At 36.1% G+C, this 20056-nt stretch overlaps 1 protein-coding gene across 2 annotated transcripts in view; it reads right to left on the bottom strand.

Moving 5' to 3' along the window:
- Positions 1-20056, bottom strand: part of LRBA (LPS responsive beige-like anchor protein) — a 363721-nt gene that overhangs the window by 255826 nt on the left and 87839 nt on the right. The window contains exons 30-33 of one of the 2 annotated variants that reach the window (XM_066318056.1): positions 18924-19057; positions 10684-10762; positions 10293-10426; positions 8046-8107 (exon numbers count right to left, since the gene is read on the bottom strand). In XM_066318056.1, coding sequence (XP_066174153.1) covers positions 8046-8107; positions 10293-10426; positions 10684-10762; positions 18924-19057 — 409 coding nt within the window. The remainder of the gene's footprint in view (positions 1-8045; positions 8108-10292; positions 10427-10683; positions 10763-18923; positions 19058-20056) is intronic. The other variant, XM_066318055.1, reaches the window with a different exon arrangement.

Below are 20056 nucleotides of genomic sequence, written 5' to 3'. Positions count from 1 at the left end.
GAATAGGTCACTTATAATTTATGCAGTATTGGCAAATCATTCTCAATACACTCCAACGTATTTTCATGCTTAAGGCAAAAGCAAAGTTATAAACTTCCTTGATTTCCACTACTAAGGCAATTGTTAATATATATCCATTCACTTCATGGCATATTGTTTCTTGTATGAGTCTAACACAATTTTTAAATTGATTTTTAAATTTAGCCAGTGATGGACATAGGCATTTTAAATGGCCTATCTACAAACCATAATAAAAGCATAACATTCCTGAAGCCAGCAACCACACCTAAGAGAAAAGACAGACTTCAAGGAGAACTTAAGTGTAGTGAAGTGTGAACCTCAGCAATTTTAAGAACAGGAGTTTGAAAGAAAGTCCTACTTAAACATGCTAGGGTGCTCTCCAAGCAATTCCATGGCTCTCAACAGCCAATTACATGCAATTAAACATTCAAACAATTTAGAAAGCAACAGGAAATCAGAGCAGGGAGGAAGTTCTAATAGATAGGTTTTTACATTATCCTGGTGTTTCACAGAGAATATATTAGAATAATCTAGTTCTGGAGAGACAAAATCTACAGACTGCTTAAGTCAAAGAAAAAAAAATATATGCAGCTAATTTAAATGTAATTTCAACAAACTCCAGTTCAAAGGAAAGGTTTTCCCAGCTGTTTCCATTTATTTCAATCTTATCAGATTTGCACTTCAGACAGTTATCTACCAATCTGATCTTCAGTTTCAGACACTTCAAATGTATAACATAGTTCAATGAAGCAAGCAGCAAAATATCCACAGCACATGTAATCCATTTGTAATTATTCCAAGTACTCTGCTCAGGGACAAATACCAAGCATGAAAGTTGTCAATAGATATTTGCAGCACCCGAACTGAAATCCTCGAGTTTCAGAGATGGAAGAAACACCCCCACTCAGGAAGGAAAGAAGTTACACTATGCATTAACCCACAGATATACTGGTTTAAGGGAGAATCCAGGTGTTCTACAGAACAGATTTGGTAATGTAACTTTCTGTTTTGTTAGAATGAAACTTACTGACGAGACTAAGCTAAAATCCAAGCACCAACGGATCACATTTAAGGAGTCTGGATTCCATAGCCAGTGCCCACCCACACCTTCCAGGACTTTCACTCCCATTCTCCAAAGTTAATCCTACTGATCACCAGCCAAACAGCTCACTGAGCATGTATCAAGTGTCTTGCAATGCAGGAGAGAGCAGAAACTCTGCATCACAACAGGAAAAGGAAACGGCAATGGAGGACAAAGAGATGAGTCACCATGTTGCTTTTACAAACTGAGAGAGCTTCATTTCTTTCAAAACTGGACTGCTCTACACAACTGCTGAATGTCCTTAAGGTCCTGGACTATTAGCACCTTTGTGAGGATATGTTGAAACTTTTCAGACAGATGATTTTACCTCGTGATAATAAATGTTACCTGAAACATTAATTGAACTGAAATCTCTTCTGCCCCAGGAGAATACTCTGATAGTATGACCCCTGGCTACTGCAGGATCCACTGGCTCTCTGCAGGGCTCTACTTTCCCTCTCCCTGGCTCTGACCACAGCCTCCATCTTGCAAAACTAAACCACTGTAGATTAAATCTCACATTGCAGGGAAAAAAGAACTCTTCAGGAGAAAACAGTTTATAATATAAAATTCTTTTCACTGAAAATATCAGAAGTAGCACTATACATAAAGCTCAACAGACATTTCCCAATTACTTTCCATCCACTAGCATCCTAAAAAAGACTAGGATGAAAATCTTCCATTTTGTTTTTCAGTTACAAGGTCTAGGTAATATTTGTCAGTAAATTAAACCAGAAACATCCCTACTGTCGCAATTTTAACAATTAATAACATGCTTGGCAATCCGAAATGTTAGGATTTACATAGTTATATTAATGGATCCACTTGGCCAGAAGCAGATCTGAGCCAGCTTAAGAACCCAAATAATCCATAGTAGAGCAAGATGTTCTTGAATATTCTCCCTTTCACAGCCATCTCATCTCTACTAAAGCTAGACTACCAACTATTCTTCCAATCTTCAAATACGTCAAAAGAGCACAAGCAATAAAAATAACTTTTTAAAAAAGGAGACAAATGTGCACTATTCTAGCACAACATTTCAAGGAAAGCTAGCAATACAAGGCACAAGGCAAACACCTTTGGGTATAATTCATCCAAAATCTTCCCCTGAACTTCTCAGTTTAGACTTTGTCTAAATTTTTGTGTCAATTTTTCTGTGTTAAGATCTAAATCATTTTCATTTGCCTGATAGTTATGCTTCTAACCATTTTATCAAGAAAGTAATCTATCATTGAAGATTTTTAACTCAAGTACAGATGCATTAATCTTTGATACAGACAAAGATCCTATTGGCAGAAATTCACACTGTATAAAAAGAAAACCTTTCCACTCCTGATATCTTCTAAATGGCTTTTAAAAGGAAAATTAGAGCATGTATTGCAGCTGATAGAAAATCCTTTGACAGCTTACAAAATCCCTACAAAATCCTCCCTTTATGCCAAAACACACATATATATATTTTTGACCACATATCTAAAGGATTATCAAATTCTTTTCAGGCTTATTTTCAGCTGTTATAACAAAGTGATTAGATGAAAGAACATTATTGTGATTAGAATATCATCATCTCTTACTTGGGGCACATCATAAGTATTCCAATAGCATTCATTCTCTTTGTGTCTAAACCAGGATATTGCTCAAGAGTTTTGATGAATCTGTTGAGTTTGGCTGCCATGGTATCACAGTGACATTGGTCTTTAGATAACCTACAGTCAATTCAATTAAACCTTCATAGCAATCACTATAGTTATCCATCACATCAAATTGCACTTAAAAGTAAATGAGTAACCAGGCAGATCACAGAGCATCAGTATAATGTGTTCTCTCAACCAACACTGAAAACCTGCCATCTTCTACATCAACTAAAATCTCCAAGCAATTCAAAGGCTTGCCACGTTTTAGAACGCACTGCATAAATCCACTCCTGAGGTAATGAACTTGGACCATTGATATAAAGCTTTTTTTCTGAGCAGAGGATACTCATAAAAGCCTGAAGACCCCACTGCACGCCACAAACACTTAAGCAATGGGGTGGAAGAGGAAGGAGGCTGTGGAAAATTCTGCTGACAATATCCAACTCCTGTTGCTCTTCCTTAGGGAAAACAATGGAATCATACAGCTCATATGGGTACATGGAGCATGTTGTATTGCTCAATTAAGATTCCTTATCAAAGTAAGCGAGATGAGACAACCAGGATACTGCCCATGCAAGAGATGCACACTGACTTCTTTATGAGCACCAGAATCCGCCAGCAAAGGGATTTGGTATAATATAAAATATCATGCTAAAGAAACCCCTGTGGCAAAAGCCTCACTGCTTAACCACCAACAACTAAGTGAGACAACAAAAAAGAAAAAAGAAAGGTCTTTCAAGATCTCTAAGTCTGCCTATAAGGGCAGTAAGACCAACTTTCACAGTGTAATTTTCTGTCTTAATACTACTAATCAGCCTCTGCTGTATTTAAATGCAGACATAACCCTCTAAAAAGTGTCAGAGCTGCACATGACATCTTCAACCACGATTATATTTCACTGGGCAACATGAGGAGATGCTATCTCTGCACATGAAAAATATTTGAAGTATTAGGGTTTATGCTTCCTTCTTCCATCTCTCCATGGAAGTAATACTTTATCAAGGTCCACTATGCATCTAACAGTTATGGTAACGTAGTTATATTACAATGTATCATATCAGTATTTCCAAAAGATAAAATATCTAGAGATTAAATGTATTGAAACATTGGTCTTGGTTTTACATACACCATCAGTTATCAAGAAAGTGCCTTTAGTCCTTTTGAAGAGACACTAGATAGAGGAAGGAAGAACCAAAAATCAGAATTATCTTGAACAAGCACAAGGGGTGCATGAGTGGGCAGTGGTGGTGGAGGGAGTCATACAAGTCTGCAGAATTCATTAATTTTCAGTTGTAACCTTTTAAATAGGTCGGGTGGCATTCCACCAATTTTAGAAAACTATCCAAGAGTTGAACAGCATTTGAATCTGTTGTGTAAGTTTATTTTGCAGTCTAGAACATTTTGACTCAATAGAAAAATGCTCCTAAGTAGAAGATGAATCTGAGAAGAGCCACGTAATTAGTTCTCTAACACAAATTCCACTGATGATCCTACAGAAAGCAGCATCTTTCAAGTGCCAGAAATTTTGTAAATCCAAAGGCATCAAGGAACATTACAGAACCCATCTCACCTGCTTTGTACCTTTTCACCTTGGAGCTACAATAATCAGACAAATGCTTCACGCATGCGAGCAAGAGATAAATATTTCTAAATCCTTCATGAGAGAGGGGGGACAACCACAGTTTTTCCTACATAGTCATGTATTTCAGGAAAATGTCTGACAAATGAAAGGAAACACAGTAGCATTTATGCTCTATGGATGCAAACTCCATTCATCCACGCCCCTTTGAGATTTGGACACAGAGAGAGATAGCCCTTATAGACAAAAAACGCTTTCTTCAGGGGTGACACCAGTATCCCCCTGCAGAAGTCTTGTCTCACAACTGCACGTGAGCACCTCCAGCACCCTGATGTCACTCATTCAGAGAACAGAAAGAGAACTTCTCTCTCTCGACTGGTTTAATTACCCTGACAGGATGCCAGGCCAGACGAGATGGTGCTTCCAGGTTCACTGTACTGTATGCATTTCTGATAAATGGGAAAAGAATAGATGACCTGGCAGAAGGCTCAGACAATAACATGTGATTTACAGGACATGAATGCAGCTACTATAAGATTTATCTGACAGCCCTCTCCGATAGTGGACTGTTGAGTATCCGATGGAATGATTTCTAGTCTGGAAAGTCTGCTACTGAGTAGCCATACACATTATTTATTTATTAGATGTTTTGGGTTGAAACCATTTTTAAATGATGCACTTCACAATGCTCAGCCATAAATTTAGTTTTAAACCCTAGAAGGGAGGTAGTGTTATTGGAATGTGTGTCAGACTGAATTAGGATGAGCAACACAACGCTTTTATAAAGTGGCCTTGAATGCAACGTCGATTCCTTCAAAAATGATATTAATGTCAAATAAGCAGGAACACTTTGCAGTAATATTAAATGAAAGATTCTTTATGTTTTGATAGATTTATAGAAATGTAAGTACACGCAGACAGACATGTCTCAAAATGTAGCGTGTCTATCAAAAAGCACAACTGTTTTTGTCTCAGAAAAAGCCTTTTGTCTGTGTCTCAAACCACCTGTTTCTCTTTTAACCTTACGTTAAACAGAAAGCAATACATCAACAAGCAAACACAAAAACATTAAATAAGTTTTTCCAGATGCCTAAACATATGAATTTGAAATGAGGAAAGAAATTAACCAGGTGTCACAAATACAATTCTCTGAAACGATCTCTTGATTTTTTTTTAAATTACTTCATCCATTAAAGAGCTTTATTTCCACAATTTTATCAAAAAATTGTAGGATATTACTCCGTTTTCCATTTCTGAGAAAGAAAAGACTAATTCAGCCACACATCTAGATGAACATCAGAAAAATGTCATGTGCTTCAGAAAAACAATCTGAGTACTTACATCATATCTGAAATGTATAAAATGAATTTTGAGAAGAGGTTATCACAAAAACCACCAAAGATTAATCAGAGCAATCTTTCAATTTCATAAAATGATGGCTGACAAATTTGTGAAGTTTTAAATCAAATTTGCAGATACTTACTTCATAACTATGCCACATTATTTATGTGATTAAAAACTGGTTTTTGACCTGATCTTTTGATCTTTGGCACTGCATCCTCTCCATCTCCTCTTAAAAATTAATTAAAATTTTAGCAAAAGGATATCACTTCATTTCCCACCCTATCTTGTGGGGAAAAAAAGAAAATAAAAAGAAGGAAAAAAAAAGAAAAAAAAATCAATCAAGCTCAACCCCATCTCCTCCCAGTATCTGTAAAATGTCAGCTTGAAATTCAATTTCATATCTCTCAAGCTTTCATGTAGCAAAAGACAGTTCACTTCTTAACAAAATAAATCACTTCTGTGATTGCCATGCTGACCTCTTTGAATTAGGAAAATTCAAAGTGAAAAATGTAATTATCACCCCAGAACAATCTGTATACATCTGGAGCTAATTTTAGATTCATTTCTCACATCATTTTTCATATTCTGCCAAAAATTACAGCTGCTATGTAACTTTAAAAAGACTTTGAGGTCTTTGTGACTTTATTGGTTTATTTCTACTACTCCACAAAGAACCACCTCAGCCTGTGCAACTTGTACTGCTAAGCAATCACCGTAGCTTCAATTTGATTAGATTAGCATTAAGTGGCATTGTGACACATATGACAAATAGATGCATTAGAGCACGTCATTTATTCCTTATCCTTTCCACTTCCCAAAACCAAACAAGTGACGTACAATAACAGAGCACAACATGATTTTAAGAAAGATTAGATTACCTTACCCCCCAAAAAAATGGAAAGGTCAAGCACTAATTATTGATACAAGAAGCATGGATACCAAAACTAATTTTTCTAAATGGTAATACCGAGTTGTCAGACACATATTTAATACCTGGATTAGTTTTTACTTTAACACATTCCTGAATGAACAGCAAAATTTGTTATACGGACTTCTCAGTAGCAAAGATTCTTTTATAATTTAAATCAGCTGCAAGTTCATATTCTAGAAGTTGTGAACAATGTTCACTTCCAGTATTGCCATATGTAAAATAACAACCTCTAAATTCCAAAAGTTCCGCAAGGAATATTAAATTCCTTTCAGGGTAAAACGATACTGTATTTCCTGAGGAAGACGGAAAACTAGATGAGCAAAGTTCTGGTTACATTCATTAATAATAACCTCACTGGAAAACATAACTACTCTTCACTAGTTCATTGTAAAATCTATTAGGTGTAATCTCCAGAAGTAATTGTTCTTATTGCACTTTATTGACAATGCAGACTATAGATTTTTCACACCTTCTATGATTCTTTCATTTGTATTCATGAAATGTCTATCAGCACACTCTAAATAAATTTGGCAATATAGGCACTAAAACGAATAAATCGATGTGAAGAAACATTAATTTTGCATTATCCTTATTCGTCAGGCAAGCAAACCAGAGGGGTTGTAAATGAAGGTCAAAGGTTTTGAAATGGGTCAGAACCCTTGACCTCTAGACCAATACCATTCCCATTAAAAAAGGCTATTTTAAAGTTTTAAGTAGGGGAATTTACTACCAGAAAGGTATAATTTTAAGGCACCAAAAGAAAGGCTCAATAAAAACAGTCTTCCATTTAATTACAAAAAAAAAAAACAAAAAAAAAAAAACCACCAAACACTTTCACCCTGAAAAAATCCAATTAATACAGCATACAGCATACATAATTTTAAGAAAGTTCCTTAGGGTCTGTGTCTTTTCCAACCACAGGAACAGGCAGTTCTCAAGTCCTTATGTATCTAAAATCACTTTGCCTTTAGGAATGTAGAATGTCCCAAACTGATGACAACCAGGGTTGCTTTCTTAAATTTTTCTCCAATCCTCAGTACTTGTCAAATCAATTAGAAATGACAGGGTTTTAAAAGTATTTATCACTCATTTCATAACCTCTACACAAAAGGAAAAATTCTATTTATCCCAGAGGATTCAGCGTGTCAAGATGCAGGAATCAATCTGTTTCTTTAACTTTAATATTTATTGATACTATCTCATCTTACAAAAATGACAGCATACAATTACGTAGCACACCATCTTCAAGGTTATGTAAATGTTCAATAGCAAGGTAACAAAAAACCCCATTTGAATAGAGACAACTACTGTGGCTTTTTTAATCAAAAGATCTTGTACAGTCTTTTTACCTATTACACATGAGCCTAAATTAAAAGTAAAATTTAAATTACAAATTTATCTGTCATTTCCATTGTGTTCCAACAGATCTATTTCAGATATTTACTTAAACCTCACCTGAGAGCAAAGGAGCATCACCAGCTCCACAACTGAACTGCTAGATTTCATGCACACAAGACCTACAAAAGGAAAAAAAAGGATACATAAATGCATGCTTATATGGCACTATTAACACATGCTATTATGAAGTGCAATAGGTTAGAAGCATTTTGTCAAGCAAAAGAAAAGTGAAATTTTCATGCCATTTCCAGTTCAATTTTGTACTTCATCAGCACAAAATAAAAAGTACGTATGTGAGAGGGAAATCATAAATTCCATGCCTTGCATCTAAAAGAAGCAGCTAACAGTAATTCTTACCCCCATTACTCAGTTTCATAAACGTTTGTATGTCAAAATGATCAGAAGTGTGGTTAACATATGTTATATTAATCCACTGTATCTACATTTTGCTATTTCTCGAAGGATTGGGTCATTATATATGCAGAGAGGGAAATGGCTTTATGACCTCTGCTTTCTCCATTGCGCCTTCTCCTTTCAGCCCCCAGCTATCAATCAAGTTTCCATTTTGTTTCATGGCAGCAGACATCCCAAACACTCTTATTAGTACTTTGACCCTTAACCCCACACTAAACCTAAGCAGAAGTGCAAGCAGTAACCTATTACATATTTTCAGTTGTTTACAAACTAATTTGAGTATTATTATTATTTGTATCCGCACTTTGTTTTGGGCTGGTCTGTAGCTGAGGTTTAGAACCAAAAATTGGTTTTGTGCGTTTATTTTTGTCTAGACAGTTCATACACTCCCAGTGATTATCCTGCTTTTTTTTGCTCATCCAATTTATGAAATGCTCATCTATCCATGTATATAACTACAATGCAGTTAAAATACTTTGAATCAGATTCTCTTGTATCTTCAGAGAAAAAAAATAACTAAAATTTTATTTTAGAAAATAAAGCTTTGAGAAAAGGTGCTTTTCTGGTTTTTCTTATTAAATGAATGAAACAAATTTTTTCACAAGGCAGCTTCCTTTAAAATGTTTATCAGCTAAAATGATGCCGACATGCACAAACAAAAGTAGAATCCCATCTTTTTGAGTCTCGCAGAAAGTAATTCATACACTTCTTCCATTTCTTCTTACCTCAAATGGTAAACAAGCTAAACTCCTAAACTAAATAACTTCAATTTGCCAAGTTAAATGAAGTCTCAATTTTGATATCAGCAGTTTTCATTGAGACACTTAGCAGTGTTTGATACGCTGACTGTGTTTCTGGCAGTGCTCATATTCAGCACTACAAACAGGATGATTCTCCTAATCCAAGACACCAGGAGTTTCAAAAATGCTTTTAAAAGAACTTTAATTCCCTAGGAAGAAACTAGATCTGTTAGTGCAAACACAGCTCATATGTGAGCGATCAGCTCAAGTTAAGCGACCAGGGGATTCTACCACGAGTGCAGTTCGCACTGGAAGCTGCAACAAGCTCTTCTTGTCACTTCTTGAACAGGACAAAACCTTAAAATTTTGCTCTAAAAATCAGCGGACAAAGCAATCTATATGATACAGCCAAATTCTGAGAAAACTGAAAAACTGGTGTTGCACTGCTAAATTCAGCCTTCCGATATGCACAATTTTTTTAAATTGAGGACATTAATGTCTGCACTGCAGATCTGAGCCTCATTTTTAGGTACAGAGAAACCCACCAGCAGAAAGAAAATTTCACCATCTCCATCTTGACCATTTCATGCCAATCTTCCACCAGGAAGAGCCATGATCACTGCTGTGCCCAGGAATCCCCGTCTTCTCACATGCACCAGAGAATTCTCCTCCTCACTCTCAATGTATTCCTCCTACCTGCATGACTCCAGTTAGAAACCAGAAAGGCAGAAGCTGACTAATGCGTCAGAGACAGACCAGAACACACTCCACTGACAGGGCTCCCAAGAACCCTTCTGTTACAATGTCCCAGTATAAGTGTCAGGTCTTTGTACCAACTCGCTCCACTATATACATCACAAAGCGCTGACCAAAATTTCTCTTAAAGCTCACAAAACACATTTTGTACGCCAGCTCCTATAGGACAAATGGCCAGGAGAGTTGGAAAACAAAGGAAGATGGACACAAAGAGGTAGCAGAGATGAGGAGGCAGTGACCTCAGAGGGCTAAAGACAGAAGGAACAGGAGGCAGTGAAATCCAGTGGACAGCACTGTTTGGGAAGGCAAGGCTAAAGTTTTTAAATAAAGATATTTTCGGTCTCCAAGGTAAAACAAAGAACATAAAACCCCCCTCTTTTAAATGGAAACTTACTTGTACCTTCTATCAGCAACTCCTGCCCATGGCTGCCCAAAAGAGTCCGAGAAAGAAAGGGAGCAAAATCCACAAAAATCTCTCTCAGAAGTGGGGCAGCTTTTTCCAGAGCATGCTCAAGCCTGTCTGTAATACTAGTAGAGAGATACGTGTGATTAGAAATAAAGAAAGTCACTGAAATTTTGTAAAAAGGAATACAGATTTTTGACGATGTTTAAGTGATATACATGTATAAGAAGGAATTATCCAACACTCAGTATTTTCCCAAACCTTCATTAGTTATTGAAAATTAGCAAAAGGACATTATTAAGGTACAATTGATCAGAGTATCAATTGTAATACCAATAATATGAGCCATAGCACAGCTGTTCAGATCAATTGGAGAAGTTACCTCATTTTGGAGGCAGAATCCTCAGGCACTGAAGAAACTGCAGGAACAGATGGCAATTTTGAATTAGATGATCCCCTTCCTACAAGAGAAAGTAATAATAAACAAATTATACATGAAAACATTCCAGGGATTAGAAAAGCAGACCAGAAACTAAAGCCTTGAGTTTGAGCTCTGAGAAACCATGGTTTTCAAGTGTTGTGTGAGGACTAGGTGAAACCTTTTCACCTCTTTGTTCCTCAAATATTTTTTTTTTTTCGTAGAAGTCCTATTTATTGCATTCATATTTACCAGGTATGCCATGGCAATTTTCTAAAATGTTCCTTTAGCATGAAAAGTAATTCAAGGAAGAATCGTAGTTTGTTTTGTGAAGGAAGTCAGACTAGGCTGCAGTGACTCCTTCTGATCCTATAAGCCAGCATCCTCTTCGAACAAATTTAGTAACACTTACAACCCTAGAAGGGAATACAAACAATGTCTTACACCTTAAATAGTCCTATAGTATGCTAATATATGTAATTATACTAATATATTATTACTATATAATATATAGCCAAATAGTAATGTTTTAAAGCCATCTCTTTTGCTTAGTGGAAGTGCTCACCTAATTTCAAAGTAACTTGCACAGAAAACCCTTAATATTTTTCTCTAAAATTAAAACAGATATTTGCGTCAAAATCACTCAGAAAACAATGAGGGGGTATTTTCAAGAGTCAAGCTTAAATTTTTGCAAAACTGAGACTCTGAGAGAGGCAGCTATGATCAAATTTTCCATTGCACTGCCGGTGTCATTAGCATGATGGCAGTGGTATAACCTCATTTATGAGTTATTAACTTTGCCACATCAATTATTCAGAGGTTGATAGGGAAGACTGGGTCATTTATGTATCCTACACTTAAAGAAAAAAAAAAAAAAGCAGTTGTGTTATGTCAAATTGACACTACATGGCTCTCATCAGCACAGGAGGAATCTGTAAATATTAAATTCTGCTGTTCAGTATATAAAGAGAAATACAACCTCCATACTGCAGTATGGATTGGTATTAGCAATGATGAACAGGGGGCGAGCAAGACAGCCAGAGACTTCACAGATATTTTCTGCCAGGATAGGAATGGTGACTCACAAATCTTACACTGCATTCCAAGCTATAGAGAGGAATGAATCTTAGCAGACAGGTTTCTGTGCATTTCCCAGGAGCATGACTGCTCCTAGTCCATCTGCAATCCTATCTCTTTCCACCCCGAGACCCTGTCCTATTCTCTTTCCTCTCACCTTGCCAGTTTCAGATTTTTATGCTGCTAGAAAGGAGGGAAAAACAAAACAAAAAAAAAAGCCTGAAACAAGAGAGTTTAATCATTTTAGTTCTCACATCTATCTTAACAAAGACATGACCCTTCTTAGAACTGCAACTACAGAAAAATTCCTGATGGACCCACCCACAATGGAGTTTGTTAATTCAGTCAAATGCAACCTGTCTAGAAATCAGCTGCCGAGATCTTGAAACTATCTACCAAAATGTGTCAACAGCAACTTTTCAAAAATTTTCAACTTGACTGAAGTGAAATAGATTTGGAAAGAGATGGCAAAGATAGACCCCTGAGATAGTGAATTTATTTCTCCTGTCAAATTTTCAACTTCTGCTCCAAAACTCTGGCACACAGAGCTTCCTCCAAAGAGTATCAAGGGTTTCTGGTGGGTTTTTTTGGTTTTCTGTCCAGAAAGGGTGGTTTTCTCCAATCTAGTTTTAAAGGCAACACAGAAACTAATAAAATAAACTAGAATATCATAATCAGGAAATGTTTTGCTCTCATTCTTTTTTCTTTCTTCAGAGATAGGAGATATCTTTGTGAATGCGATTCATTTGTGCTTTTCATAAATTCAACCTGAAGCTCTTATGTTGACTGCTGGATGGGTAGGATAGAATCAGAAGGAAAGTGAGTGGACCATACAAAATGAAGGATAAGAAAATGGTAAAAAAAGTGTTAGCTGAAAGCAAAGTGAAATGTGAACCTTCTGGGCACTGCATCCTAAATAGTTTGTCTAATAAAGGTTAATCGAATATATACTCCTGAAAACTGCAATGGTGATGGCAAGATTTTCTAAATGTTCTCAATATTTTCATGAATATAATTCCATTTTTTTAAACAGCTAGTTTTGTACAGTGAGGCCATAAAAAAGTATTTTGGGTATTCCCAACAGAAAAGCTGTCAAATGATGTGCTGAAAATTAGAACACAGCCTCCTGCACTGAAAAACAAAGCCCACATAAGGCAACAAAGCCACACGATTCACTGGTTTGTCAGATACTTAACAGCTACAATATTTTCGTGGGGTTTTTTTTTTTTTAATTAAGACTTGCAAACTACTTTTTAAATTAAGACTTTCAAACTACAGTAATTTGAGAAACTTTATATTTAAATAACTTGACTAGAATACTCAGCTTTCGCCCTAAAGCCCAACATCCCTATTCTCACTTTAACAAGTCCCTCTAACTTAAAAACACTCCCAAGTCCAGAAGTGGATTTAGAGGCATACACTGCCCATAAAGGCAAATCAGCACACTGATCTGGGTAGTCCAACACAGCACCCAGCTGAAAAGCCTTCAAAACAAGAGAGTCCTCTCAACATACAGGTTGTGGAAGCAGCACGTCTTGATACAGAAATGCTCACATGCTTTTTACCACATCTAAAATCTGTCACCAGTAATCCACTCCTCACTGGGGTACGGATATACATTCAATATCATATACAATTAAAATCCTACCCTATTAAAGCAAAGATCACCTCATCAGGATAAAATCAGATTTAACAGTGAAGCACAGCAGCATGAGTTTTTAAATTAAACGAGATGAAAATAATTCTGCGCAGTGTTTGGGCCATCAGCAAAATAACTGAAGGTAAAACTAGGGAAAAAATAAAATCAAGGGAAACATCTGCAAGAACAATGAGAGGGCATAATAGCCATCATGAGGCTAATAAAGAAACATACTCTCAGTCTAGAGTAACCTGGCTTTTTTGTTGTTTGTTTTATTTTGTTGGGATGGGTTGGGGCTTTTTTTGGTTTTCTGTTTTTTTCAACAGAACTGGCAGAAATATTTTGAGTGGGATGTATAGGAAATCACTGACAGCACAGGACATGATTATTTTTCTTCCAGAAATAAAAAACCCTGCACAAAACAGATTAAGTATAAATGGAAATAAAGCTCTATGAAATTTTAAGTAAATAACGACTTTTAAAAATAGACATAACAGAAAAAGCACTGATAATGTGAATTTAACAAAGCATAAGGCAGGCATCTATATAAACTGATATTCTTTTTGAAGATTACATAAGGATATTTATGGTCTGAATTTTTTCATGCTTATCAACACCTAAAATCCCATTCCAAACTCAGATATATTTCACAAAAAGGGGTGAATCTCAGATTTATCCCAGCTGAGAATTTCAGGGTTCTTCCAATGGGATTAGGCATAGTGATTTTTGCACGCAGATTTTGTTCTGTGAAAGTACATTTTTTACTTTATTTAACTCAGAGGTCGCTTTTTATGACACTTTTTTTCCGCTTTCAGTGAAAAAGATGAAAATACTTGAGTAGCATATTTTCATCCACAACACACATGTGGGTAAGTGCAGTAGCTACTTCAAACATGTGGAACTAAACTGACTTATCTCTTCCTTATCCTTTCACTGATAAACTGGCTCCTTCAAACTGACAGTTTTACAGACATTTGCAAGAACATAAAAGAAAATGCAAATAGATCATCTGTCTAGCACCCTTACAGTGAAACCTTATTGTTTATTCAAGGTCCCCAAGGGTCTAAACAAATAGTGTCTCAGGCAATAAAATATTGTTTAAAAAGTCCTTGTGCAAGATCCTCATGCCTTCGCATGTACACTTACAAAGTGCACTTGGCAATGCACAGGCACTACATGGTAATTTATTTTGTGAGGAGATGGAAATGAGGTATAAAAAAAAAGAAAAAACGGGGTTGAATTAAATAACCATATCTCTTAATTTTGTACAACAGATCTACCCTGCACAAATGCAAAAGTGCCCTTGGTGGTAGAGGTATCCAGTAAAATAATGAGCTCATTCAAATACACACTTCTGGGGCTGGAAGTGCACAATGCATGACTACAATGAAAGGTTTTACAAGCTAATATAAGGGAGCTGTTACATAAACACATCTGTAGGCTAAACCAAAACAGATTTCATGAAACAATGGTGAAAACTTCTTTGAAGAGAAGTGGCTTTAAAACAGTTTTCATACTGACACAGTATCAAGCCATTGCACATCATCAGAATTTGAGATTTTTTTAAAGTGTCATGCTGCTTTGGTAACTAGCCTTCAACTGCTGTCACCATTAAGTTGGAATTCTCTTTGAAATAATTACTATAATCCAGTGAATTGCTTGAACAACCTCTGCACTGATGGTAACTCACTTCAGGATCATTTTTCTTACTTTAGCTTGTCTCCTGCTAATTTATTTTATTGCATGACTTCAAGTTCATTTCCACCTATGTATAAAAATCAATGAATACCATTCATCTTTGCAAAACAAGCCAACTGTCGCAGAAAATTTACATTTTTCTTATGTGTTGGCCTAGAATTCAGGAGTCACAACACAGTTTTTATCCGCTGTAACTGCTTATCCTCATGTTTCTTCCAAGCATTCACTTCCTTTTTCACCTCACCCTTTGACATGGCCTTGTTTACAACTTCACAATTTGAGGAACAGCTCGCCCAGAGAAGGAAATATCCTGTAACTAACGGTGTGGCTCAGAGGCAAAACAAGGGAAACTCAAAAAACTTCAAGCAGGGAGAGGCAAGCAACAGAAACTGAGTGGAACTTGTCTGTTTTTCTACATTCAGAATGTCAGAAAGGACAAGAGACAATTCACTCCTGCTTCCCTTGGACTTTTCATATCCCCTCTTCATAAAAACTGTATTTGAACAACCATTTGGAAACTGAATAGTGAAAGCCTCAAGCCTGCATTCTTTGGAGTGAAGCACTAATAAAACACATGTGAAATCCTTCCAGTACAGAGAAACTACAGAGAAATTCAGAGCATTAGAGAAAACAGTGGGAGTACAAACTGCATTTTAAAAAATTCTCACCACCTCAGAACATTTTGACTGTAATGGAAAACATTTAAAAGGAAAACTAACTGACAAACAAAACTACAGGCGTCCCACTGGCACGTTCACTATAGCTCAGGCAGCTCTGCCGAGTCGTGCCTGTCCAAATATTAGTCTTGTCTTAGCAGTAGCCCTTCCTGAACACAGCATGTGTAAAACCCCTGCATCACATCACACACTCAGCCTGAGGGACAACCCAAGGAAGAAACAACTCCAGTGAATTTGCTCTTCTTACAGTACTTCTAGCAAAGATGCTCTTTTGTTCCATACCACCCTTGGCAGTAGGCATGGAATGATCAGCTCAAGGTGAGCCACCAGGTTTATCTTCTCCCGTCATTTCCAAGATTCCAGCAAACCAACAACCCAAATACCAGCCTGATGGGAAAGTTCAGACCACAGGGGGCACATCTGCGCTCTGGAAAGGCTCCTTGTGCTATGAAATATTCTGCAGATTAAATGAGTAAAGGTGAAGAAGCGTTTGCAAAAAGGCTGGAGCATCTGAGGCCAAAACACATTTTCACCTTCTTTTAAAGTATCAGAGGAACAGAGTGAGCTTGGAAGGTTCCTTCCAACGTGTCTGTATTTGGTAGGCCAAGATATGTCACAACCCGAGTGATATGGGAGCATCTTAAGCATCAAATATCTGAGACCTTCACAACCCTGGGGCTACAGGCAGGAAAAATTATTGGGAAGCAGCCTGAAGAATTCTGAGCACACACAAATGGCAATGGAGGCATCTGGAACCACACAGAGTGGTATTTCAACACAAATCCTACCTTGACCAAGGAATTTGGACATCACATCCATAGGTAGAGGATGACCGCACACTATATAACATGTATTCCCAAATTGAGTCTTTGTACACACTACTATTAGAACACTATCACCTGCCATTTAATCCTTTAATCCTATTTCAACATCTGCATACCACTTTCACCCCTGTTTTGGACTAAATCTGCTCAAATCTTCATCATAAAGCGTTATGTGTTCATATATTTAACATGCTATATATTTTATATATATATATAAATAAATTTTATATATATAATTACATATGTTAACAATTTTTAAAGTGTATCAAACAAATGTATATAATACTAAAAAAAATTGTGTTTTTTAATGAAGGAATAATGTTTAACAGTCTTCATATCAAATATAAAATAGTTCCAAATTTATATTCACTACAAAAGCTCCTAATCTCATAATTTTTTTTAAAAAAAAAAGAGTTTAATTTATTTCTTTAATGCAAAATAAACAGATTCATAATGAGTGTTAGCTGGAAAAATGAGAAAAATCTATTGATTCTCTGCTGCATGAAAATAAAAATTAGTGAAAAAATATGTGATTTGAACTCAGAGGAAAATTATATTAATTATGTTTTTGTTTTATAGTAAGCTTCCTTATTACTGCTTCCATCTTCTTATAAAAAACAAATTAAGGCTTTGTAGAGAATTTGATTTCAAGCTTAAATGTGTGCAATTTATGTGAGCAACATTGGATGCAAACCACTCCAATTCTGCAAGGTTTTTGTTTCCATGCTATTATTTTACAGGGGGAAAAAAAAAAAAGTCTCATGTTTTAATCTGTTTCAGGCATGATTTCATTTATCCCTTTACTTTTTCTTTTAATTCATTATATCACCAGTCTAAACATGTCTATTTTTAATCCTGATTAGTTTCTTTTTATGCATATCAGTTCAGATTACATGTCCAATTTTTGCCAAAATTTCCAGACATGATGGAAGTCACACAGTTACAAACTACATTAGTATTGTTTATTGTCTGGATTTCTCATACATTCTACAGGCACAGGAGCACTTTTTTTTCTTCTTTACATTCCTAAAAGATTGACTAAATCTGAAAATCAATGTTCATCTGTTTTGTTTTTATTAAAAGCAAGTGAATACCTACTTCAGAAATTGTAATAATTAAGTCCACAACTAAGCCAGGTAAATCAGTCGGAAGCTAACAAATTAGCAATTATTTTAAACAATTTCAATGTAGGTGAGGTTTTACTATTTTTAAAACAAGATTATCTGCTCAGAGCCAATCCTACCAAAAGAATTGTGACATTTCAAAATACAGCTAATTCCCCTACTTCAAATATTACTCCTACACTAATATAATGCTACCTCCTGCAGTTTTGGTGGTAAAATGGATTCTCCCTTTCACAAAGAGTAAGGCCATACTAAATTTCAATAGCTCTTCTTTTCCTTTGGAACGACTGGTGCAAAACCTTTTTGATTTTCCCCCACAAATGTAATGGGCATTTGAAGATGAGAACAAATACCTTCCAGACACAGGAGTACAAGAGGACATGCTAACAGACCACTTTTTTCTCCCCAGTCCTTGCAGTTTGGATGTAAGTTCATAAAACCAGGAAGCAAGAAACTCAAACATTGAAAAAAACACCAATAATCAGGCGCAGTTTGAGGTTTCCTTGATTAAGACCCGAATCACTCCTAAGTCTTGAAGTCAAACTTCATGGGCACAAAGATCCTACACAGCCTTGTGATTCAGACACGGCTAAGTAGAAAAGCACGCCTTTGACACAGCATTTAAGGTTAAACATCATTTATCTCACACAGAACAACCGGAGAGACCGAGGGTTCAAAGGAACACTTGCTTATAAACAACCTACTCAATTTTGTCCCCACTGAAAAAACTGTCCAAAGCAATTAGTTTGGCATCAACACTGAATGTGACCTCAGGCTAAAGCTATTGGAAACACTTGGACATAATTTCCAGTTCTACTGAGCACCAACATATATACCCTTGGTCAAACACCCCAGAATTTATCAATAAGCTTACACTATACATTATTAATCGGTAATAAAAAATAGTCTTTAGAATACACCATATTTACACTAAAAACAAGTTAAAACAGCATGATTGCTCTATCAAAACAGTGAGAAATCTTGAAATTAAGATAAATATCGCTCAGACATTTGCATTTGATGCAATATTGGGGTTTTTTTTCTAATACAGTACTTGTTTTGTATTTTTTCTTTATTTTATTAGTATTCAGAGGGAATGATGATATAAATAGAAGCAAGAGAAGTAGTGTTGGTATTTAGGTTGTTCAATTTAACTCCTACTTACCAGGAGAGTCTCCTGACAAATCTGGGGCCTGGGCTGAATCCAAAGAAGAAACCACACTGACAGCATTTGTAGGAGCACCAATAGCAGCTGTAGAAGAGGAGATGCTTGATTTCTTTGTTGGTACAACAACGCTCCTAGGTGAAGACAAAAAGTTAATAAAAGTTAGTACATCATACCGTATGTGAAGGCTCACACTACTGTGATCCTTTTTCATACATCTAGCACTTAACACTTCCATGTCCTGCAAAAGTTCCTTTGCTTCCCTCCTTTGTTTTTCAATCATCTTTTGCAGGCCACCTTAACCTAAGGACACTTCACTTGTTGATGGTAGACTTTTTTATGCTACACATTAATATCTCATCTGCTTCCACAGAACCCCTGACTGTGCACGAAGTTAGAGATCACCAGGAAAAAGGTTTTGCAATGAGGCTTTTCTTTGCATCTTAAGTTTCCCCAAGATTTGCTTTCAAACTTCAAGTAGCTATTTACAAAAGATGTTGCAGTATTCAACTTTAAGGTGAATTATCAGTGCTGAAGGATGCATTGACAATCTTTTACTCCAGGTATTATAATGCAGAACAGAAAACTGATGGAAGAAGGATATAGCATAGCTAAAAGCATCCTAACACATCTGCATACACATACAAGTGTTCACACATCTTAAAAATACAGCTAAGGCATGAATTTAGGTATATCTTGCCAATCAAGTTTTATTTATATAACAAATCAAAACACTCCTTGGAGTTAAGAGAGAATCTCCATCTTTTATACAACCTAAATGTCAGGCCTTATAGTCAGCATTAAAGACTACATCAGAGGAAAAGATGCCAAGTGACAAGTTAGGCACGGAAATTTATCTGACACGTTACAAAGACACGTATTTATGCTATACCAATTTCAATTAAATTGTAGTACTTCATTCCAAACACCTAAAAGGCCTTGTTAAGCATACGTTAAAGGCATTTTTAATTGCAAGTTAGCTCCATAAACATGCAAAAACCCAGCTAATGAGGTAAAGAGTACGGCTGATATATAATGTACTCCCACTGCAGCGCTTACTTTTAATTACCTGGTGTTAACCATAAGCTGAAAATCTTCAACATTCAATTTATTTAATCACATCTTTTGTTGAC

Source organism: Sylvia atricapilla, chromosome 4 (genome assembly GCF_009819655.1).
Source record: "Sylvia atricapilla isolate bSylAtr1 chromosome 4, bSylAtr1.pri, whole genome shotgun sequence".
Taxonomy (NCBI): domain Eukaryota; kingdom Metazoa; phylum Chordata; class Aves; order Passeriformes; family Sylviidae; genus Sylvia; species Sylvia atricapilla.
Note: the sequence above shows the minus strand (reverse complement) of the source record. Positions and strands in the feature narration are given on the sequence as shown.